The 25,602-nt window shown below is 33.3% G+C and overlaps 1 protein-coding gene across 3 annotated transcripts in view; it reads left to right on the top strand.

The window, feature by feature from the left end:
- The window catches only part of LOC106880612 (uncharacterized), a 98,884-nt gene that overhangs the window by 8,968 nt on the left and 64,314 nt on the right, over positions 1-25,602 (top strand). Inside the window, exon 1 of one of the 3 annotated variants that reach the window (XM_052973235.2) lies at positions 4,942-5,020. The exons of the other annotated variants lie outside the window; for them this stretch is intronic. Coding sequence (XP_052829195.1) covers positions 5,016-5,020 — 5 coding nt within the window. The 5' untranslated portion in view covers positions 4,942-5,015. Of the gene's footprint in view, positions 1-4,941; positions 5,021-25,602 lie in introns of those variants that run through there. 3 annotated transcript variants of the gene reach the window in all.

The following is a 25,602-nucleotide window of genomic DNA, read 5'->3' on the forward strand; positions in this document are numbered from 1 at the left end:
TATATATATATGCATATATATATATATATATATATATATATATGCATATATATATATATATATATATATATATATATATATATATATAATATATATATATATATATATATATATATATATATATATATATATATATATAATATATATATATATATATATGATATATATATATCTATATATATATATATATATATATATATATATATATATATATATATATATGCATATATATATATATATATATATATGCATATATATATATATATATATATATGCATATATTATATATATATATATATATGCATATATATATATATATATATATATGCATATATATATATGCATATATATATATATGCATATATATATATGCATATATATATATATATATATATGCATATATATATATATATTATGTATATATATGCATATATATATATATATATGCATATATATATATATATATGCATATATATATATATATATATATATATATGCATATATATATATATATATATATGCATATATATATATATATATATATGCATATATATATATATATATGCATATATATATATATATATATGCATATATACTATATATATATGCATATATATATATATATGCATATATATATATATATATATATATATATGCATATATATATATATATATATATGCATATATATATATATATATGCATATATATATATATATGCATATATATATATATATATATATATGCATATATATATATATATATATATATATGCATATATATATATATATATATATATGCATATATATATATATATGCATATATATATATATATATATATATGCATATATATATATATATATGCATATATATATATATATATATATATATGCATATATATATATATATATATATATATGCATATATATATGTATATATATATATATATATATGCATATATATATATATATATATATATGCATATATATATATATATATATATATATATATATGCATATATATATATATATGCATATATATATATATATATATATATGCATATATATATATATATATATGCATATATATATATAATATATATATATATGCATATATATATATATATATATATATATGCATATATATATATATATATATATATATGCATATATATATATATATATATATATGCATATATATATATATATATATATATGCATATATATATATATATATATATATATGCATATATATATATATATATATATGCATATATATATATATATATATATATATATGCATATATATATATATATATATATGCATATATATATATATATATATATATATGCATATATATATGTATATACATATATATATATATATATATATATGCATATATATATATATATATATATATATATGCATATATATATGTATATACATATATATATATGCATATATATATGTGTGTATATATGTATATGCATATATGTATATGCATCAAATGCAATGCATTGACGGAACTGTTGGACTATCGAGGAATATACTTTGTGATAAATCATCTGGCTCTATGTTCAGTTTGGCATGAGTGACGAAACACTCATGCCAAACTGTATTAATCAGCCCAAGCTGGCCGCTCTTTTCCTTTGATAATGATAGGTGGCATGGAGAGGGGTAAATTTGCATGTATAGGAAAGTGTCAGTTTTCCTGAAAATACTCTTCTCTGGCCTGCGCATATGTGCAGTGTTAAGCCGATGGAGACCCCTAAGTTGTGTGTATATCGGTCAATATAAAGATCCTCACCCGTTAACAAAATTTTTTTAAAATTCCCAGCCTGCTGGGTGTTAACAACTGTGTAGGAAACGAATATGAAAAAAAAAATTGCGCAAACGAACCTTGGGTGGAGAAATGACTTTTGGAAAATTCACAAGATCCGATTTTTCCCTCATAACTTTCAGGAAATGAGTACCTTCTCCGCCCTCTATTTATGGAAGAGTCGTTGAGCTCCTCCTTGGCCACATCAGCTGCAACCGTCATTAGACTATCCAACTGGGATCTCAAGCGTGACTAACTGAGACTATGAATATTATCGTAACATCTCGTTCATGGTTTACCCCTAAGTCTTCTGTTGGTTGGGTCGGCATGAAGAATCCGTATTGCGATTCTAATAACGTCAGTAGTACCCCCTCCCACTACATCAGTAACATCAGTCTACATTCGTTACTTTAATATTTGTTTTTCTTTCTGCTGCGTGTAACTCATTAAAAGCTCTTCAAATTTTAGTAGATAGTTCCTTTTACACATGGATCTCTGCGTTTAATCACTTTTCTATATACACGCAGTGCTAAAACAACCCCCCAAACAATTAATGTTTTTTAATCGATTGCTCTTTCTTTCTCTCTCTCTCTCTATAGATACACACACATACATATTTATATTCACATACATACATGTATGTATGCATACATACATATAGAAAGATAGAAGACAACAAATGTATAAATGAATTTAATGTAAGACAATCTGACATGATGAGTACTGTGTGTTGTAGGCAGAATGATGTGTGGCGAGATAGATAAAAAGATATTAAGAGCATATGCCATTCTCCTCATATTGCCCTGAAGAAGTCAGTCAATATAAACTTCAAATCTGACGGCCTCCTTCCATCTCTCTCACTCATTGAATATATTATACTATTATACCTCAGTTTAAAAATAGGCGTTGGTCCCGAACACACCTACTATTTTCTGTGTTTAAAAAAAATATATATTTATAGTGATCCGTTCTTCTATTTATGTAAATATCTGCTTTTATGTTCAAGAAGCTTAACTTATTAAATTATAAGTAGCCAGAACATCATGACAATAAATGCTTACTAGGACTTTGTTACGAAGTAAAATCCCACAAAATATAATGCTTGAGTTTTGATTCTGTTTATCAAAAAAAAAAAAGGTGTTGATTACATTCTATGTACATATATGAGCGCACACGCACACGTGTGGGTGAGTCCCATTATGTTTGTTCCCGTCACCGCTTGACAACCGATGCTAGTTTGTTTACGGTCCTGGGTAGAATTCTGGTTTAAGCATTCCATATAACCCTTCCTCTAGTTTAGTTTTGGAATTTTCAGGAAGTTTTTGCGAATTTGTGTTGTACACACGCGAATTCATACGATTTTGAAAAAAAAATTGAATTTGTCACATCGATCCCATAAGTACTAAAACTTCCACTCTTTTTCGAATTTTTTGCTTGAATCCCAACAACGGACCACCCTTCGGTGCATGATCATTCCATAAAATGATTTTATGGTGAGAAAAAGACTGAAAAACAACATCAATACATATCAAACTGAGAAAGAAGCGAGGACGATATCAGGTGGTCGTTAGATGTGTTAAAAACAACAGCTAAATTGCCTTAAATCACAGCCACAATTTTTTTTTTCCATTATTGTATGAATTCCTGTGTGTAGAACATGTTTTCCTTAGGGCTCGCTTAGGGCCTCTGACGATTTCAAACTTAGATAAATTTGAGGGTGGAGGATCCACAGCTTTCACTAGTTTCAAACTCTGTCGGATCAAATGTGTAGAGACTGAGTTGATTGTGGTCTTTTCTGAATTTCATATCGTTTAGGGTTAGGAACGGAATTCCCTAACCGTAACCCTTACCCTAAACCCTTCAAAAGAAATTGCGCTCTCTGTATCTCTTTCGCTTTTACGACGTCGTTTCCCTCTTTCTCTCCAACACTTTTTACGGAAAAGGCCGATCTTAGATAAAGATCGCCGAAGACACTTTTTACGGAAAAGGCCGATATTTCGTACTGGTATCGAAAGATCGCCCATATCCTTAGCATGCAAAGCTTTTTGAAACGGACACGAGATCGAGAAGTGAAAGTGTCTACGACTGTCAACCTTTTATCAGCCGTTTCCTTTATTTCAAAAGGGAATCTTTAAAAGACTTAACTGAAATAAAGGTCGCCAAATTCTGAGCCAGAGCTGTTTCACTATGCTAACCGTTGTTAATTCAAAATTGTTGTTGGCTGAAACGGTAGACCGCTTGGCTAAATGGTTTGCGGGATTTAATTTGTGGTTGGTTGAAAGGGTTAGCAATATTATTTATTCTATTACTTGTTTCGGTCATTTTACTGCAGCCATATGCCAGAGCACCTTCAACATTTTATGGAAAAACTCTGGTTTTATTCTCGGTTCAAATGCTGTTGACATATTTTTACTACTCCATTTGAACAGTATGCATTCTGAGTTCAAATCTTGTTCGTGTAAGCTTTGCTCTTTATTCCTCTGGGCTCGAATTCTGAGTTCAAATCTTGTTCGTGTAATCTTTGCTCTTTATTCCTCTGGGCTCGATAATATCAGGCTGTGACAATAAATGCATCAAGCTTTGCTATTGTATGTTCATTTTGAGCAATAGACATAAAAAGGCAAACACCAAACGTCTCAGCATATCAGTTAAAATTTTTTTTTATCTGAGTTGTGCATATAATTAGCCTGTTTGAGAGAAGAGAAAGGTTTAATTTTAGGCCGAATGCTTGTAGTAGGATGAACTCCGCTAAAAGACACCAAAATACTAGGTCAGTTGGCATTGTTTAACCAGGTGACAGATTAAATCTGTCCCCATATAGTCATGTATTATGTTTAGAGATCAACAGCTTTTATGATTTTTCACATTTGCATGGGTATGTTGTATATCTTACGTATAAAAACATCTTTGTGTATACCATTTCCATCACTGGCATTGATTATGTGGGCAAAAATTAAACAGACTGTCCGAGGCTCACAGTGAACCTTTTCAGCAGTCCATCTGTTGCCAATTCTTCATATTATTGCAATTGTCTTAGTATTATTGATTAGCTGTCATTTATCTACAACAGCTTGTTCATTATATTTTCCATTTTCATGCTAATAATAAAAATCTCAATTGAATTAGTAAATCACTATCATCAACATTTGTATCTTCTTTCGTTACTATTGAATACTGAATGGATTTCCCCTCATAACCATGTGGTAAAGCATATTTTTTCTTCTTTATTTCTTTCTTTATTTAAACTCATTTGTATATTATTCAAACTGTGAAGTGAGAGAAAGATAAGGCAATGACTGAGTAAAGAATCCAGTTTGATAAATATGTTCATCTTTTAATCATTATTGCGAGCTGAAAGTTTCTTATAGATGAACTATCTCTAATAATAATAATAATTTCACATCTCCCTTCTCGTTTGGATTTTATCTTCAACGACTTGACAGTGTTTATAAGGCTTACACTCTTTTAACTCCATGCTTTTCTTCTCATAATTTATTTTTAGAACTTCCTGCTTAAAAATCATCCCCTAACTCTATTTACTCTTCTTTCTCTCACTTGGTGATTGAGAAATTTAACTATTTTTATTCTTTTCCATACCTCCATTAACCTCCCTTCCCTTTCTAGCATTCCTACAGTTTGTCCAAGGTACTTAGCATCTCTTATGTCTATCTCCTCCTCCTCCTCCTCCTTTCGTCCAGGGCAACCTGACAGCTACTTGTTGCTTTGAGTTCCCTGCTGGCTTTCAAAGCTGCTTTGAACTGTTCACTTGGTGGCCTTTCATTCTAATTTGCTTTCATGGTGCATAAACTTTTACCACTTACATTTGGCAGGGTGGTAGTGGTTTAACTCAGCCTTCAACGAGCAAACCTATGATGGAAAGCTCACCAGTCGTAACCATTCCGTTTTTTCTTTTGTGCAGGGACCCAGGACTTCATTATCTAAACCGTATTTTGCTTGGACGTTGGGTTGCGGATTTGAATGAAATTTGGCTGTTATTTCTAGTATGTTTTGTGCCGATATGGAGGCTTCTTTGTTGGCTCGTTGGGCGGAAGTGGTCCTGTTAGGTGTCAAAGGACAACAGTATACTGTTTCATAGGAAGTGTCTTGCTTGTGCCTGTGATTCATGAAAAGTAGATTGAGAAAAAAAGAAAAAGAAAAAAAAAAAAGGAGGGAAGCAAGAGCCTGGGTGTAGCTATGTTAAGAGTGGTTGAAATTGAAAGTTTTCCCATTTATGAATACAGAGGCTTTATGAAATATTTGAAGTAGTTCTGTAATGAAGACTGAATCCGGCATGCTTATTGCTGGTGTTATATATATATATATATATATATATATATATTCACTCATTTAAAATATTATTCATTGACTGATTTTTATTCTCGCTAGACCACTGGTGGCAAATAAAATTTCAAAAATTTTTTTGCTGCCCTATAATTTATTAATATATATATATATTATGTATGGGGAGGGGTACAATGAGGAGTTTTTACTGCATTTTTGATTTTGAGACAAAATACATAATTTTTACATATGTCCAGTACCTTACAAAAACTATATCAGCTAAGTAGATGGCCTTTCCTAAATGCATTAAAAAAGTATAACATATCCGATCACTATTTCACAAAATTATCGCCGTTCTCTGAGTATATAAAAGACAAATTTGGCGGGGGCAAAATGAGTTAAACAAGGTAATGTAAATTTGCCGCTTTAATTTTTCACAATATCCATCCTTAGACATCAGAACGATCAGAAATGCCATATATATATATATATATATATATATAAACAAATAGTAAATGAGCATATGCATATATACGTATGCTCCATTGGATTTGCAACAACAATGTGCATGACCAACAAAGCACAACTGTGTTTAGAGAGAAGTTAGGCATAAGAAGGATTAAATGTGGTATGCAGGAGAGGAGAGTTCGTTTGGTTTGGACACATGAGGCGTATGAGTGAAGACAGCTGTATACAGAAGTGCCTGTCACTAAAAGTGGATGGTAACTGTGGAAGAGGAAGACATTGGATGAAGTGGTGAGGACTGATCTTGGGGTTAATGGAGGAAATGACAGTAAACTGAGATGTTTGGCGATATGAGGTCCTAGGGAAGACCCATCCACAAAACTGAGTGCTAGAAGAGTTGTGTCCCACCCACATGTAACAACACAATTTTCACCCACTCTACCCTAAGAAGTCAAACTACAACTCCTCTTCTAATTGCCTCTTTCTCTTCCTCATATTTTCCCTATTTTTCTAACCAGGTTCTGCACTCATATTCTTGTTTCTTGTGAGTATACCTTAGCACTACACCATCTCACTTTTACTTTCTCTTAAACTTTTGCTGTTTCCTACTCTTTCTTTCTTTCCCTTTGGTCACTCTCTCTCTCTCCTTGTTTTTCCTCTGACTAGGCAACCATGAATCACCTTCACATCAGCACACTTGTTTCTGGCCTCGTTCTGTACCTCTCTTTTTCTCTCTGTCATCATATACCTCCTCTATAGCAAGACACCTATTTCTGCCTCTCTATTTCTCTGTTACTCTCTAACTTTTCATCATTTGATACTGGATCACCTCCTCTAATGCCCCCTCCCCCTGTTGTAGAGAGACACCTGCTTCTGTGTCTCTCTGTCTCTTTGTCACACTCTGATACAAATGCCCTACTCCTCTCATAATTCCTTGTCTTGTGAGTTATTTGGTTACCCTGCCAGTGCTGGTACCACATTAAAAGCATCCAGTCAACACTGTAACTGGCATCTGGAAGAGCATCCACCTGTAAAATTTGTGCCAAAACTAACTTCACCTGTGCTAGTGTCATGTAAAAAGCACTGAATCCACTCTGTGGAGTGGTTGGTATTAGGAAGGGCATCCAGCCATAAAATCCCTTCCAAAACAGACACAGTAGCCTTGGGTAGATTTCTACCTGGCCAGCTCCTGTCAACTGTCCTACCCATGTATGCATAGAAGATGGACATTAAACGATGATGATGATATATATATATATATATATATATATATATATATATATATATATATAATGTTTATGTACTTATTTTGTGAGATCCTTGATGTGAAATTGTCTGTTGAAACAAATAATGTTATATTTGGGAATGGTCATGTTGCCAATAATCACACACACTGTTTATTTGATCTTCCCTTTATTATTATTGTTATTATTATCATTATTAGTTCATTTGTTGAATAAATAGTGTGTGTGGTAACATGACTGTCCCCAAATATAACAATATATATATATTTAATATCATCTAGTTAACAACCTCATAACATGCATTTCAAACCTCCTACACAAGTATTGGCTACCATATGCCATCATACAGCAGGATTACTTCATTTACTGGATATACATTTGGATATACTAATTCCGTTAGTGTATGTAGAATTCATATAAATATCTATAAAACAAGATGGAATGAACAGGCTTTACTCACAAATCACAACAGATTATATCTGTGCAATGATAACAGCTGTTTTTTTTTATCATATTATATAAACTAGCTGGCCCCATGCTATCAAAAATGACAGCTAATTGTAGTATTTTAGATATAAATATTAATGGTAAATCAAATTAATTCACCTGTCAATGTTATCTAGTGGCTGTCTTTTGAGATGTGACATTGATCATCATTTGTTACTGAAAGAATGCTGGTTCACACATACATTCACATACTTCCCCTTGTACATTCACACACACACACATATACTCACACAGAGTTGAAAAGCTGTTTGATTTTTCTTTTGAGTGTTGAATGTTCACCATCCCACTTCCATTGCGCACACACACACATTCACATACCACCCTTTTGCATACACACACATATACTCACACAAAGTTGAAATGCTTCCACTACCAGTGTGCCATCACCCCTTTGTTATTCATCTATCACACCTTTCTTTCTCATTCATATGTTGTGATGGAGAAAAATGCAAGTATTATTATAGTAGATGAGGAAGAAGGATCCCCTTTGGTCATGAATGACCATGGGAGTGTACCTAGAAAGTTCCCCTTGAGGCACAAGTCCGGGCAAGGTTGTTTATGGAAGACCAGCAGTCGCCCATGCATACCAGCCTCCCCTCTCCATGCCACTGATGTTATCCAAGGGAAAGGCAAAGGCTGATACCACTTGGCACCAGTGACGTTGCAACTCATTTCTACAGCTGAGTGAACTGGAGCAATGTGAAATAAGTATCTTGCTTAAGAACACCACACAGCCTTGACCAGGAATTGAACTCACTACCTCATGATTGTGAGCTTGACACTCTAACTAGTGAGCCATGTGCCTTCACTATTATATAAATATTATATTTAAGTAAATATGATTCAGCAGTAGCCGTGCACCTCACAAAGTCCCCAAAATATAATATTTTCCCATTGGATAATTTAAAGAATAATTTCTAAAAATAAAAAGTTTGGCTCCTTTTTTAATTTAGGGTGTAATACAAAAAAAAAAACCCCCTTAAAAATATAAATCTGGACATATTTTATATAGAAGAAATAAGTTTTATTTCTTCACTGTCTGTACAAGTTGTAATAAAAAGCATTAACAGCATTTAGTTTATAGGACCTTGTCTACTACACAGTAAATCTGATCTGATTTTCTTCAGTCCATTATTTTCTTTCTCTCTTCTGTGAATGTGGGGCTCCAAGAAAGAATTTGAAATATTGCTTTTCATGTTCATTACCATATGTGTGGTATGAAGTTTGCTTTTCGACCACTTGCTTCAGACCCAGTGTGGCACCTTGGGCAAGTGTCTTCTGCTATAGCCCCGGGCTGACCAAAGCCTTGTGAGTGGATTTGGTAGAAACGTATCATATATATGTGTATGTGTGTTACTGTTTTTAATGTCTCCTTGTCTTGACATCATGTGATAGTCTCCATCATGCAAGCAGTTTGTTTCATTTCCAATCTTCCTTGAAATATTACCTTACTGGGAAACCGGTTAGGGTTGGCAACACAAGGGGTATCCAACTGTAGAAAATCTGCCTCATTAAATCTGTCTGACCCATGTGAGCATGAAAAGTGGACATTAAAATGATAATTTTGAAATTTAGTGACTTCTGCTGTTAATAACTAGTTGTAATTTCTGAAGTAGACATGAAACCTTAATCAAGGAGGGTTAAGTGCCTTGAGCAAGATGCCAACATAATATCTCTACCCAGGTATAGCAAGTATAGTATTCACTTGACCTTTTAAAGTAAGGATTTCAATTTCTCTTTGCGTCTGAATAGCATGGTAATCATTGTAGTATCTGGTACATATAGATTGACTCAAACTTCTGTTTGGTATATTTATTTTATAGATTTTCTGGGACTGGAGGGCAAAGTTAATTCCAGTATCATTTGAACTCAAAATATTGAAGCACAAAGTAACTCTGTTGTTTAGTTCAAATATGAATGTCTGTGTGATTAAGAACTTTGCTTTACAATCATCTACTTTTTGGGTTGACTCCGTAACACAGCACATTGACAAGTGTCTTCTATTCTTTGGATGAATTAAAGCCTTGGTGTGTGAAATTGGTATGGTAGAAAATGTGTGGAAGTTTGTCAGATGAACTGTACCAGTTCTTTAGGTGGTAACTGCAACCCACTGCCTGGATTAACACTGCTACATATAAGCATTCAAAGTTAAAAGTTTTTTATGTCATTATAAAGAGTTATGGGTGATTATATATATATATATATATATATATATATATATATATATAATAAATAATATATAATATTTATTATTTAATTGAATGCGATGCATCCATTTCCATGTTTGTATATATATATAACTAGCAGCTAAGCCCAGTTTCACCCAGTCAGTTTGGATGATGTGGCTGTAAAACCTGCTCTGTGTAAGCATTCAACTTGTTTGGGCACGTTTATGTTAAAAACAATTTTAGAATGATTTTTTTGTCTAAATCCTAAAAATAACTGACCAACAAAAAAAACCCAACTAAAATTCAACCAAATCAAAAAATAAACCCAAATACTAAGTGAACAAAGATGAACCATCCCACTTCCATTGCACCTGCACATGCACACACACACATTCACATACCCCCCCCTTTTACATACACACACACATATTCACACAGAGTTGAAATGCTCACCCCTTCCTTCCTTATTCATCTATCACCCCTTCTTTTCTCATTCATAAACACAAGAGTATTATTATAGATTATCTCGGTAACCATGGGAGCCATGAAAAAATACAAAGCCCAGCATTACCACCGGATCACTCTACACATCTGTGTAATTTTTCACGCAATTCCACCCAGCCTTTTGACCGTGAATCCGAAGACAAGAAAGAATCGTCCATGTCAAATTTATATGTATAGATATATAATACATTGCTTGCAATGTTACTCAGCCAAACTGGCGCGTAATAGGAAAATACTTTGAAAGTAAAATGACCCTGAAATGTGAATACGAACGGTATATAACAAGTTTTTCATAAATTGGGCTAGTAGTTATTGAGATATTTGGGTGTTTTGGGGTATAAATACCTCAAACAGTGTATAAATGGAAAATACTCCAAAAATAACTTAACCCTGAAATGGAAGAAACTCTAACCTTTCCACTAGACACATTATGATGGGCAGAATATTTTAAAGTGAAAATGACTTTTAAAATACAGTAAATATTTCATAAGCTCAGTGTGAAATAGTTTTTTTTTTCCATAGGTTTCTTTTGAGTGCATTCAATGTATCTTACCACCAAAGATTTGGTTGCTATTTCTAGCATGCCCTTGTACCATGTAACAACTATTTGCAATAAAGGATCCAAAATACCTATTACGTGATAGCAGGGTGTGCAAGAAATAGCAACCAAATCTTTCCTTTGCTGGGGAAAGGAGTTGTTTAACGTGTGATTTCAATGTCACATTTGTTGAAAGCATGCAAAATAACATGGGGGGAAAAAACCCCCCACGAAACAAAGCTCCGTTGCTGAGGGGGTCACCGGTAGTCTAGTATGCTATTAAAAATGAACTTCAATCTTGCTTGCTTGGAATGTTACACAGCCAAACCGGCGCATAATGGGAAAATACTTTGACAGTAAAGTGACCCTGAAATGTGAATACAAACGGATTAAAACAAGTTTTGAGTAAATCAGACCACAAATTCCCGAGATGCATGTTGTTTCTGGGCAAAAGTTGCCACAAAACTCCAAGCAGACAACTGAACAAGGAGTTTTTGCCCTTTTAATTTTTCTCTTCATAAAACCACCGCAAGTGGTGGTAACAATAAAATTTCACATGCCTTTGCAATGTACAGCAACGTTTCCTGATTTCAAGATAAGATTTTCATTTCTTACATTATTTCTTTCGCTTTTTTGGGGTTTTCTTGAACATGAAAGAGGATTCAATGCACAAACTGCACGTGAAGTTGCTGTTATTATACAAAACAATACCAGAATTCAAGCAACAGCACAGCACATTGTGTTGAAAGAAAAAGGCAGAAAACTGCAAACATCCTCAGAATCCCATTGGTCTTACAACAGTTTTCAGTATGTTTTATTTTTTCCTTTTGGTGATGATGGACAGACAGTATCATGAGCTGCTAATGAGTAACAAGAAGTTGACACCAATGTGCTACTATGCCTATTGAATAAAGAACCATGAGAATGAATTCAACCATCTTCTCAGAGGTGGTCATTTATTTCAGCAATATTTGGTTGACATGGCTGCAAAGATTGAAGGACATAGGCTGCGTTATATCCGATTGGCTCAAGCATCATTGCATTCTATGACATACAAGGGCCTTACTGATGCATTGGATGAAATCGTTATGATACCAAGAATAACAATTAATCTATCCGAAGGTGAGGATATCCCTTTGCAGCAAAACCAATTTCCAGTTCAATCATGCTTCACTCATAAAGCACAAATTATGGACAATGTCTTGATTTGTCTAGAATGACCTGTATTCCAGCACAGTCAACTGTGTGTGGCCCTTAGTCGCGGGAAACCGAAAGGAAAGTGTCAGTGTTTCTGAAGGATACCCAGGCAACTAAGAATGTTGTCATCAAAAGCATTCTTGAGAACAAACTAACAGCGTCAAAATAAGAAAATATTCCTTATGACATCAGAATGTGAAAGGAAAAACTGAGATAAGTATGAATAATTTCTTTCATTTCAATGCTATGTTGAATTCAGTTTCAGTGTTTTATAACCTGAACTGTCAGTGACCCAATGGGTCATGGGTGGTCTAGTATATATAGAGCTGCACCAGGTTTCAGTCTGATTTGGCATGGTTTCTACAGTTGGATGCCCTTCCTAACACCAACCACTCTAAGCATGTAGTGGGTGCTTTTCACATGCCACTGGCACGGGTGCCAGTTATGAAACACTGGTATTGGCCACGACTTTGATTTCATTTAGCTTGAAAGGTCTTCTCAAGCACAGTATATTGCCAGAGGTCTCAGTCACTTATCACTGCCTCCATGAAGCCCAAAGTTCAAAGGGTGCTTTTTATGTGTCACTGGCATGGGTGCCAGGTATGTGACACTGGAAGTCTTGGTCACTTAAAGCTTCTTTAAGTTTCCTTTTACCAAATCCACTCACAAGGCTTTGGTTGGCCCATGGGTATAGTAGAAGACACTCAAGGTGCCACGCAGAACTATGTGGTTGGGAAACAAGCTTCTTACTACACAGGGTGATACTTTAGCATGCAGTCAACCTGACATTTTTCAATTTAGTGTGTAGTCCACTTAGCCATTTCCTTGTGTGTGTATATAAATGATTACACATATATATATATATATATAATATGATTTCAGTTAGCAGCATCAACTTCACAGTTCAACATCGGAACAGTCATATTTAAGTTTTTTGCTGATTTGATACATGTCTGAAAATTATAGACTGGAATTATTCATGTATTGTAATTCTTTTGATATGAAATAGTTCCGGGATGGGGTGGGGGTGCTTGAGTCAGTAGATTTTTTTTTTTTGCATAAATAGCAGTGTTAGTTTTTTTCACTTGATATTGAAACCACACTATTTGCTTTTACTGATGTCTCACCCAATGATTCAGTAGTTGTGTGTTCTTTTAATGGATTCCACACATGGGTAAGTTGTCTTTAGTACATTTATTATTTCCTCTGATATACTATGAATAGTCACCTCTTTAGGCTACCTCAGCTCTTTTAGTCATATTCTTTTACTTGTTTCAGTCATTTGACTGTGGCCATCCTGGAGCACCACCTTTGAGGTTTTTAGTCGAACAAATTGATCCCAGGACTTATTTTTTTAAAGTTTAGTACTTATTCTATCAGTCTCTTTTGCTGAACCACTACATTACAGGGACTTAAACACACCAACACTGATTGTCAAGCAGTAATGGAGGGTCAAACAGATACAAAGGCACACACACACATACATACATACATATATATAATATATAATATATATATATATATGATATATGTAAGGTTTCTTTCACTTTCTGTCTTCCAAATCCACTCACAAGGCTTTGGTTGGCCTGAGGTTATAGTAGAAAACACTTACCGAAGGTGTGACTCAGTGGGACTGAACCTGGAACCATGTAGTTAGGAAGCAAGCTTCTTTACCACACAGCCATGCCTGTAAAACATTTTAAGACATATTAAGTCAATTTTGCTGTTTGAATTTTACTTGTTAGTTCAGTTGACTATGCAATGGCAAAAACACAAATAAATGCTTTACTGTTGTTTTAATTTTAGAAATTTAAAATTCTTCTTAGACTCTCTCTTTTTTAAAAATTAAAAAATTTTTTAAAATTATTTGGTGTGTGGAAGATATTCAGCTGCAGAAACCATGCCAAAGATGACATTGGAGCTTGATGCAGCCCTGCAGCTTCTTATTTACCTGTCAAACTGTTCTGCCCATGCCATCATGGAAAGTTAGTGTTAAATGATGATGATGATTTATTTAGTTTCCTTAAGTTAGTAAAGTAGTGAAAGCTGTTTCCTACAGTAATAGATACTACGACAAATATGACCTCAGCACTAAATACCTTTACTGGTAGCAGGTTTACTTTTCATGCATTCTGTGTTCATAAAATGAGAACCAGATATTATGTGATAAACTTCATTCAATTGACTATGTCTATCCATACATAATTATGACTAATGGAACAGAACATGTGGAGCATCTGTCTGTCAATTGTGCCCATCACAAGTGCTTATAAGTTGATTTTTGTTTTTTATTCTTCAAAGACAGATAAAACAGCAAGGCCCCAAAATATATTTGGTTAAATCAATATTTGTCCTTGACAAAATGGAACACTTCTTGTAGTTAATTGAACCACTACCTCCCTAACTCTTTAACATATCAAGCCACCTCAAGATTATTTTATTTATTTATTTATTTTTTGATTACTTGAGTACCTGTTCTGCTATTTCAGAAACTTCGATTATGAAGCAAAACAGTTTTTTTTTGTTTTTTTTTTGCTGAAATTTAATGTTACCAAGTTATTTGCATATAAAACTGCTCTAACTTTAACATGCCAAAATACTGAACAAATGGTTTGCATAGAAACCAAATCAGTTACATGAGAGACAAAATGTCATATAGAGGGCACATTGGAGATCATAATAGAGCAAAGAAAATTAAGACAACATATGTCAAGTTGTTCTTTTGTTTAATACTAGGTCACTTATTTCAGTTATTTAATGAATTAGGTTAGATATTCACATTGATTGTTGTCCTGTCAATGTTCATGAAAATCACATCTTTGTTATTTGGTTAATATTTTGTTTTGATTAGGTACAAAAAAAAAGCAAGTTTTGAAATGGTTGGCAAAATAAGTTGACTGAATAAACTTCAATATAATTACAGGTTCTTAAGGCAGTGAGCTGGCAGAATCGTTAGCACTCCAGGCAAAATGCCACTAAAGGCATTTTGCCTATCTTCACATTCTGAGTTCAAATTCCACTGATGTCAACTTTGCTTTTCATTCTTTTGGAGTTGATAAAATAAGTACCAGTCAAGCATTGATGTTGATTTAATTGACTTACCTCTCTCTTGTAATTGCTGGCCTCGTGCCAAAATTTGAAATCAGTATAATTACAGGTTCTTTGTTTAATCAACTTGCAATGCAATGAAACATTGTTCTTGATACTGTAAAACTGTTCTAAGATCTGCTGTCTCTACTACATGCACCACCTTATCACTTTTTGATTAAGGTTATGTATTTTAAGTTGAGATTTTTGGTGTATTAAATACAGCGAAATAAGTTGATACATAAAACAACCCCATAATCTATTATATGTGGTACCACGTAAAAAGATTCAGTACACTCTGTAAAGTGGTTGGCATTAGAAGGGCATCTGGTTGTAGAAACTAAGCCAAAACAGACTATGAATCTGGCCTCGCCAGCTCCTGTCAAATCATCCAAACCATGCTAACATGGAAGACTAACATTGAATGATAATGATGATGATTTCATCATCCACCAGCCTACTATGCATGTTTTAATTTTGGTTTTTAGTGTATGTTACATTTATTTACACACACACACACACACACACACACACTAGTATATAAGTGCTAATCTCTAATGAAGCACCAATCTCTAATTGTGGAGGGAACCTATGGAAGGAGTAGACCCAGGAAGACAGATAAGGTGGTGAGAAAGGATCTTTAGATGCTGGGCTTCACTGAGGAGATGACAAGGGACCAAGACCTCTGGCAGTTTGCTGTACTTTAGAAGACACATCAAGCTATGCAAACTCGTGGTCATCCATACATTCAGGCATGTCGTTTATGGCCATGCTCTTATGCCAGTGTCAGGTAAAATCTGCTCATACTGGTGCTATTTAAATGCACCTGTGCCAGTAGCACATAAAAAGCACCTGTGCCAGTGGCACAAAATGTACCCAGCACCCTGAAAAGTGGCTGGCATTAAGAGGAGCATCCAACCATAGAAACCATGCCAACACAGACCATTGAAGCCTCGACAGCTCTTTGGCTGGCTAGTTTCTGTCAGATCGTCCAACTCATGCCAGTATGGAAAATGGATGTTAAATGATGCTGGGTGGTGGTGGTGGTGATGATAATGATGAGTAATGTTCATATAAACTGCATATATATTCAATTACCAACATATAAACTTGTATCCAAAAGCTATCTAAAAATAAGATATCCTCCCTTTTAATGCCTTAAAATAGGCTTCATATACATTCCCTCTGTTCTACAATTAACTTCTTGTGATCGTGTTGAAAATTTTCTATACTTTATTTTTTTTTATATAAATTTAGAATTGTCAATGTTATTTAGTTTTGTTTTGAAGTAGTGAGCAAAATGGTTAAAGATTGAATAGATCTCAATATAATTATAGCTGTAGTTTCAGGCTCTTTTTTTTATCAATTCCCAATTGAGACAGAATTGAAATTCAAACTCAGATCAATGGAACAGTTCCTGAAACTTGTGAAACATATCAACTGTTTCCACTGTGTACACCCCATTATTTCTTTGATTTACTTTTGAATTGTGGTACAAAATGCTGCTAAATAAAATCTGTTCCTGTAAAATGTCATAAAAATAGACTTCAAATACACTGCCTATGTGTTTCAATTAATTCAAGAAAGTTTCAAAAGAATGACTTTCTCATAAAATTGTGCATTGAACAGAAACAAACTTTTACTTGTTTTTAATATCTCTTTGTTATTTGTTAAGCTTTGAAACAGCCATGCATATTGAAGCTAGTTAGTTTCAAATTTTGTCAAATCACTTGAATGTTTGGAAATTATGATCAAGAATAACTTCAGAAACTATAAAGATGCTTGTGTAAACTCTGTCAGTTCTGTCTCAGTAGACCTATGAAGTAGTTGCTGGTAACTGATCTATGGTGCATTCAGTCATCTAGCTATATATGGGTTTCTTGTTTCTATTGTGTGACGTTAAAAAGGTTAAGAAATGAAAGCATGTTTTAGAGGTAGTAGGAAGTCTGTTGAGATTTAGTTACTTACATTGATTGCAACTATTGTAGAAACTGACTTGTTGATTGAAATATATTAAAATAGGTAGGCTATTGTTGCTGGCATGCTGTGAGGAGAAAAATATTAATGCTTAAGGCAGTTGTTGTTTAGCTTCTGATCAACTTCATCTTTATTTTTATCAGATTGTCCATCTCAAATTACATTATCTAAGAAGTTTATTTTAAAAGCCACTAGAGTGACATATAAAAGAAATTGGTTGCAAGTTGAATGATTACATAGAAGTTCTCCCAATATTATAATTGGAGAAAAGCGGATTTCTTCAATAAGATTTATTTTTATATGGTATTATTATTTTCTCACACTGGATTCAATATATTAACATCTTAACTATATTTATAACAAAATACAACTTCTAAAGATTTGTTGTTGGTTAAAGTCACTTGTGTGAAGTGAATTTGAACTCAAGATATACGAGTTGGATTGTGTAATCCTTTTGTGACTATATCTCTAACAAATAGATTATTTGTTTTTCAAGTAATTATCAGTGTAATCAAGGGGTTTCAGAAAATATCTATAACTTTATTCATAGTCTAGCAAAACCATGATCAAAAGTGTTCCAGATGTGACCATTCCATGTATACTTAGGACTACATTGTCCAGTGTGTCCTTCCCATTTTAAAGATGCTAGATTGCAATTTGAGAGAAATTGGATGCTATTTCTAATCAGTCAAGCAGTCATATAGAATCTTCCATTTGTACTGACTAATTGAAACCTCATGATACCATTGAATATTATATTGAGATTTCAATTTAAATATGAACATTTTAGTATGGGTGTTCTCAGACAAGTTGATATTAAACAATTAATATCTTACTTTCTCAGCCATTTCACCTCTACATTGATAGTTGCGAACCACCTAGATTAGTGGTTCTTAACTATTTTTTGGATCTATGGACCCTTTTGATTACTATTTTATTCTAGTGGAACCCATTTAATGTTTAAAAATTAGTTTCATAGATGTTTCTTTCAAGATTCCTATTTTGTTTTTCAAATGTTCATTTGTATAGGTTTGCAATAGCATTCTCCGAGAGAACATGTTTCAGTGGCCAGAAACATGTTAAACTATGTAAAACATTAGAGAGAAAAACCTAACTGTTTCTTGCAATAAATACACCTAAAACAATTTTTTTTTACATGGACACTTAACTCTTTTTATATCAACCTGCTTGAGACTGCCCTTACAGTTATCTAAATTAAAATTTTCCCTCAAAATTTTGTGTTGAGATATGTTCCAAACATCAACTTAATAATGACAAAATCATTTTACTAAATTCTTCATTATTTTCCAAATTAGTTGAAACAAAAGCACTGTTTATCAACAAATATGGTAATGAAAGAGTTAAAATATTAATGTGGATTCCTCCCACCAATTTACTATTTTACACACATGGTCCCCTCCACCACAAATTTTATAACTGGGGATGGGGTGACCTAGATAGTTACATCTTAAATGCAAACGAAAAAGGCTGTAAGTTGGTTTTGGAACACTGCCAGTCACAGTAGATCCTACACTGTTATTATACTGGCTAGGTATTTGGCAAATGTTATCTTTAAACCACATAAATTACAGTGACCACATGTATCTTGTTAATGAAAGCTCAGCTGAGACCACCTATCTATTATAACTGGAAGGATGTATAGCCAAGCTCTAGATTCATGGCAAGTTAGGATTTAATTAGTAGAGGTAGAGGATCAAGTTTTTCTAATTGTTTCTCTGTATTAAGTACAGTGGAAGCCATTTATTGTAGGTACTTTAGGACGAAACTTTTTTTGATAATAACTGGCTGATAACATTAAGCAAATACTCTTAGGATCTTCTAACTTTGATTACAATAACTGCTTGTTGATATTGTTTGTGATTATATAACAGGCAGCTTCCACTCTATGGACAAAGGTATGCAAAAATTCAAACAAATGTATATAATACATATAGAAGGAAGTCTAATTGAGTGATGTTGCATGAAAGGAGAAAACGTGTCATAAACTTGTAAAAGATAACTAGGAGTAAGTCTAACAAAGACTGAAGAATGAAACTTAGAGACTTTTTGGTGTTACTTTAGCATGTCATCTGCTGCAGTATCTATAGTCTAAAGTATACAGTTAGGAATTAGAGGTTAGGGGTTAAATGTTAGGGCTTACGGTTAGAGTTTAGGGATAAGGTTTAAGGTTAGGGTTAGGTAGGATTAGGGTTTGACTGCACACTAAAGTGTAAATAGCTAGGTGGTCTGCATGCTAAAGTGGCACTATCATATTTTTCTGTAGATGCATCCTACCAGTGGAATCATAGAAAGTCAGACTCATCATACTCATTGTTTAATGTCCATTTTCCATGCTGGCATGGGTTGGATGGTTTGACACGGAGCTGGCCAACCAGGGAGCTGTCCAGACTCCAGTTGTCTTTTGTGGCATGGTTTCTACAGCTAGATGCCCTTCCTAATGCCAGCCACTTAACAGTGTGCTGGGTACCTTTTACATGCTACTGGCATGGTTGCATTTATGCAGCACTGGCATGGGTGCTTTTTATGTGGCACCAGCACCTGAAAGGTCAAGCCTGTATGTATGGAAGACAGCGATTTTACTTAGCTTGACATGTCTTTTCAAGTACAGCAAATCGCCACATCTGGTTCCTTGTCATTTCCTTGGTAAGGCCCAACATCCAAAGATCCTTTTCCACCACTTCGTGCCATGTCTTCCTGGGTTTACCTCTTCCACAGGTTCCTTCACAGTTAGAACTTGGCATATCTTTACACAGCTGTCCCCATCTGTACACATTACATGACCAAATCAGCACAGTCTTCTCTTGCACACAACATCTGATGCCTCTTATACCCAGTTTTCCTTTTAAGTCTTTTACACTCTGTTGTGTGTGTGCACACTGACATTATACATCCAGGGGAGCATGCTTATGTTGATGATAAAGACGTATATCAACTAAATAGATATAAATCTATTCTTGTGATTAGATACAATCAACTGTTGTTAATATGCTATTGTTAATGTAAGTGTATAGATAAATTCAGGAAGTTATCTTTATGAATGACTTTCTTTCTATGTACATAACACATTTATTTATTCTGACACATAAGCATTGTTATATATTTGCATTCATGAACATACTTTGTCACATAAACTCACATAGATTCAGTTACCTGCATAGAAACTAAAATCATCATCATCCATCATCATCCTATCTGTAAATAAAATAGGTTCCTGTCTAATGTCTCAAAGTAGACTTCATTATACACTGCTTCTATGCTTCAGTTAACTTCTAAGCATCCTGTTGAAAATTTTCTGGAGAGTTGAAGGACTATGGTGAGCTCCAGTGTCAGTTTTGGTATGGTTTCTACAGCTGGATGCCCTTCCTAACACCAACCACTTTACAGTGTGTGCTTGGTGGGGTTTTTTTTCTTTTCCTTTTCATGCTGTCTGCACTAGTGAGATTGCCAAGTAACTTGCAGGACAGAAAGGGAAAACAGGGAAAAAATAAAAAGCTCTCACTTCTAAGTAAGAGAGAGTATTTGAGGTAGGAAGTGGTTTTATACCAAGGCTAAGTATAATGCAGGGACAAGCAGAGGTGTCTTTATATATATATATATATATATATATATATATATATATTAATTGTTATCATTTATCTAACACTGTTATTTTGTTTTGAAGTGGTGGGCAACATGAAGATTAACTAGATAATTCCATTAATCTGATCCAGTTCATTAAAATGTTTATTATAATATGTAATTGCTTGCTGTAAACTAAAAAATTATAAATGTCTTCTCATGGGATCTCCAAGTGTTTTAGGTCTTATTTCATGTTCTGAAATTGCTAAGCAATAAATTTCCAACTGGATAGGATACTAATCTACATGGCAGGTAACATTCTCAGCTGATTTAGTGTGTATTCCCAATATGTAAATCAGCTGTGGTTGTGTAGATTGTGTTTGGCCTACAAATACAATATAATGCATTGTGGAACTGGGAAATAGAAAATTAAAAAAGAAGCATATGTATCAGTGAAGCAATCTTTTGGTCTTATAAGACCTATAAATTTGGTAATGTACTTCTTCCTAAAGTGAAGGAATATGTTCTAAAACTTAATCTCCAGCTAAAATTTGTCTTTGTCCTTTCACTAGAGTCTGCTTTTAATTTATTGGGCATGGCTGTGTGATAAGAAGTTTGCTTCCAAACTCCACGGTTCCAGGTTCAGTTTCATGAGACCTTGAACAAATGTCTACTACTATAGTCCCAGGCCAATCAAAGTTTTGTGAGTGAATTTGGTTGATGGAAACTGAAAGAAGCCCATTATGAGTGTGTATGTGTGTGTTTGTTATACATCGATATAACTTAGTAGTTCATGAAAGGAAACTGATAGAATAACTAATAGGCTTAAAAAAAAAACTAAGTACTGTGGTCAATTTGTTTGACTAAAGCTGTTCAAGGCAGTGCCCCAGCATGGCCTCAGTTCAGTGACTGAAAAATGTACAGCATAGAAGATATGTGTAATACATAAAAATAGTCCATTAAATCAAAAGAAATAAAAGGTAACTTTGATTTGCAAACAAAAATAGTTATTCAGTTTAATAACAAAATTATTTACTTCACTAATTAGTTCGTAAGAATTGATCTACATATCTGAAATGATAGCTGAAAGCCTGTACCTGAATAACATTACTGCTGCTTGGCTATTTTAGAAGTCATGCTCTAGTTTTGTGTAGTTGTTTGTTATAAGTTGGTGAAGAAAAAAAGTTTGCTCATCTGATTTTCTTTTGTTTGTGTAGAATGGGTGCTAAGAAGAGAACAAAAAGTAAAACAGCAGCAAATCTTGATTCTATTGTTTTTATTTGGTTTATGATGAGTATGTATGATGTATCATGTGACTGAATAACTGTAAACATTTAGTGTGTGTGTAGCATTTTAAATATTTTCTAAACTCTTGTCAGTAAAATCAAACTAAATAGTATTTTCAGGTGTCATCATTATCATTTTATGATGCATTTCATATTAATTATTGCTGCTAGCATAGTATAGATGGTCTTCTTATTATGTAAATTTAGATATTTACAGAGGAAACATTAAAATCTGACCAAAAAACAGATAGATACTTTGTCATTTTTCAACATGGTTGGTTTAGGCATTTAATGAGCTTTACCTAGAAAAATGATGTTCTTACTGACCAATATTTCCAGTGACCCCTTCCTTGCCATGCATATTATTTACAGCTAGTAAATAATATCACCTAGTTAGTACTTTTGGAGTAACAAAGCTACAGACTAATTGGTGCTATTTTGATGTGTGGTTTACCGCAGTATCCATAGTCTATACTGTAAAATGACTTAATTTGGGTTAGGGTTGGGGGTCTAGGTTAGGTTAGGGTTAAGGTTAGACTCTAATGCTAAAGTATAAATGGCCTGGTAGACTGCATGCTAAAGTAGCATTGACTGTTTTCTAAATTCTCAAATAATTCACCATTGTAATTTTTTTCTCAATCAAAATTAACCTGGTTTAGTTAAGTTGTTGTTTAACCCTGATTTGAACCGATCTACATGATCAAACCCATTCCAGCTCTGACCATCCCATGTTGTTAGGGGTATATAGGACTTTATCTAAGATGTCCTTTCCTATTTTAAGGTGGTAGTGCTACTTCTAGCAAATTGAGCAATGACACTATAGAGCACTAGTTATTAGTCTTGGGTCCACAGTCACTTGAGGTGGGGAGCAAAAGGTTTAAAATTTAAAGAGGCTGCAGTGTAAAATGTTACTTGTAATTATTCAGTTAAATATTTCTTTCAGTTGAGAAATGACTATGGGAAAACAAGTCAATAGCAAGTTAAGAATCAACTTATTTTTAAAAGGCTGGGGCCCATGGGAAAATTCATTCAAGTAAAAAGAGGTCCTTGATAGTGAAAAGGCTGGGAACCACTGTTAATATAAGTAGATATTATGGCAACACATTTTTCTTTCAAGTGTAGGTATCTGTCACACCAACTATACTGACTTAAGTCTATGAATATATATTGGCTTGAGAGCAATATCCAAGCATTTGAATGGAATCACACAAGAAACATTAGGAATTTAGTATTATCTTTTCATCATCATCATTATCATCCCTTCTGTGTGTGCATGCATGCGTGTGTGTGTATGTATGTATGTATTTGTTTGACTAGCTAAGTAATAATATACTTGCAAATTATTTATACATTTAAGCTGCAGCAGCAGTAGTAGTAGTAGTAGTAGTAGTAGTAGTAGTAGTAGTAGTAGTAAGAATGAGTTTACATTACTGCGTGCCAGCACATTTTGTAGTGGCATAGTCTGTTGTGACAATAACAGTTGTTTTCTTGACTTAAGCTTGCTTCCTTACATAATAAGATAAACAATTATTTTTTTTTTTATATTTGGGCTTTCTTGATAAATGCATTTTGATATTAAAGTAAAGAAAAAAAAAATTTCAAGACAAGTCAAAACTTGAAATTTCTTTTATAACTTATATTTAATCTCATATCTAAACATTGGTTGATTAAAAAAAAAAAAATTGTATTATGAGGTCCTTAGATTTACTTTTGCTAAGGATCTTGCAATACAATTATTTAGGGCCGATCTGATTTAATAGTAATACCATTCTTGGCTTAATAAATGATTAAATAGTTATTTTCTGTTCCTTTCCCCTTAATTACATTCTATACATAATTGACTTTGCCAACTTCTAGCTACCTTTCACTTAATTATTTTTCCATGTTGACAATACAGTTAGCTTGTTTATGTCTACTGCAATGACAAAACTCAAACATTATTTACAAAAAAACAAAATAAAATATAAAACAGCTGAACAACAGCCAGGTTTAATTAGGACACGTTATTTTAGTTACCAGACTAATGACTTAAATTATTTGATTTAGCTAAATGTTTAATTTTCTTTTTTTTTGCAAACATGGATGATGGGCCCTTGTTTCTGATATAAAAGCCCAAGGAAGATGCATTTAGGTCAGCTATAAGAACATTGAGTGTCACAGGTAAGATAGCATAGGAGTAAGTTACATGAACAGATTCTGAACTTAAGAAGATGTGATGATGAATTCCAGTTACTTCTGACTACATAAGGCGTAAATCATAATTGCTGTTTTAAATAATTTAGCTTATGGCCATACTACAGTATCACTATGCATATTTTGTTCAAATTCAGGTTTCTTTCTGTTGCAGTGTTGCACTATTAATCCTTTCGTTTTTTTTTTACCACCTATCTTTGCAACAAAATGTTTTATTTGAAAATTTCTGAATGTCTAGAAGACATGTTGTATTCTGGTATGTTTTTGTATATGTATATGCTTGCACACAATAGGCTGTAATAAATTTATCAAAATTAGCTTGTTTTTGACAGGCTTTACATTTCATTAAAACCTGTTACAAGGCCATATTTTGCTGAAAAGACTGTTGTTTGACTGTTGAAGTTAATTAACATTGGGCTGAATGGCTAGTGTGAGTGGCCTGTTGGGAAACCTAAATGATGTAAACATTTTAATGTGTCAACAAGGGAGCCTTTAAGTGGTTGCTCAACTTGCTAGAAACAGCGACCATAACTATTTATATAACAATTCCATTATAATATTTTCTTCATTTTCATTTTATATTACCTTATTTCCTTTTTATATATCTTAGTATAGCATCTTTTATTGGCTTACTTTTATAAAAAATTAAAAAAAATTTTTTTAGTATATATTTTTTAATAATTTTTTTGCTTTTATTATAATTCTTCTCTCAGATATTTTCTTATATTTCCTCGTATATTTTATAAATCTTAAGATATT

This window comes from Octopus bimaculoides, chromosome 15 (genome assembly GCF_046866305.1).
Source record: "Octopus bimaculoides isolate indiv1 chromosome 15, ASM4686630v1, whole genome shotgun sequence".
NCBI classification, from domain to species: domain Eukaryota; kingdom Metazoa; phylum Mollusca; class Cephalopoda; order Octopoda; family Octopodidae; genus Octopus; species Octopus bimaculoides.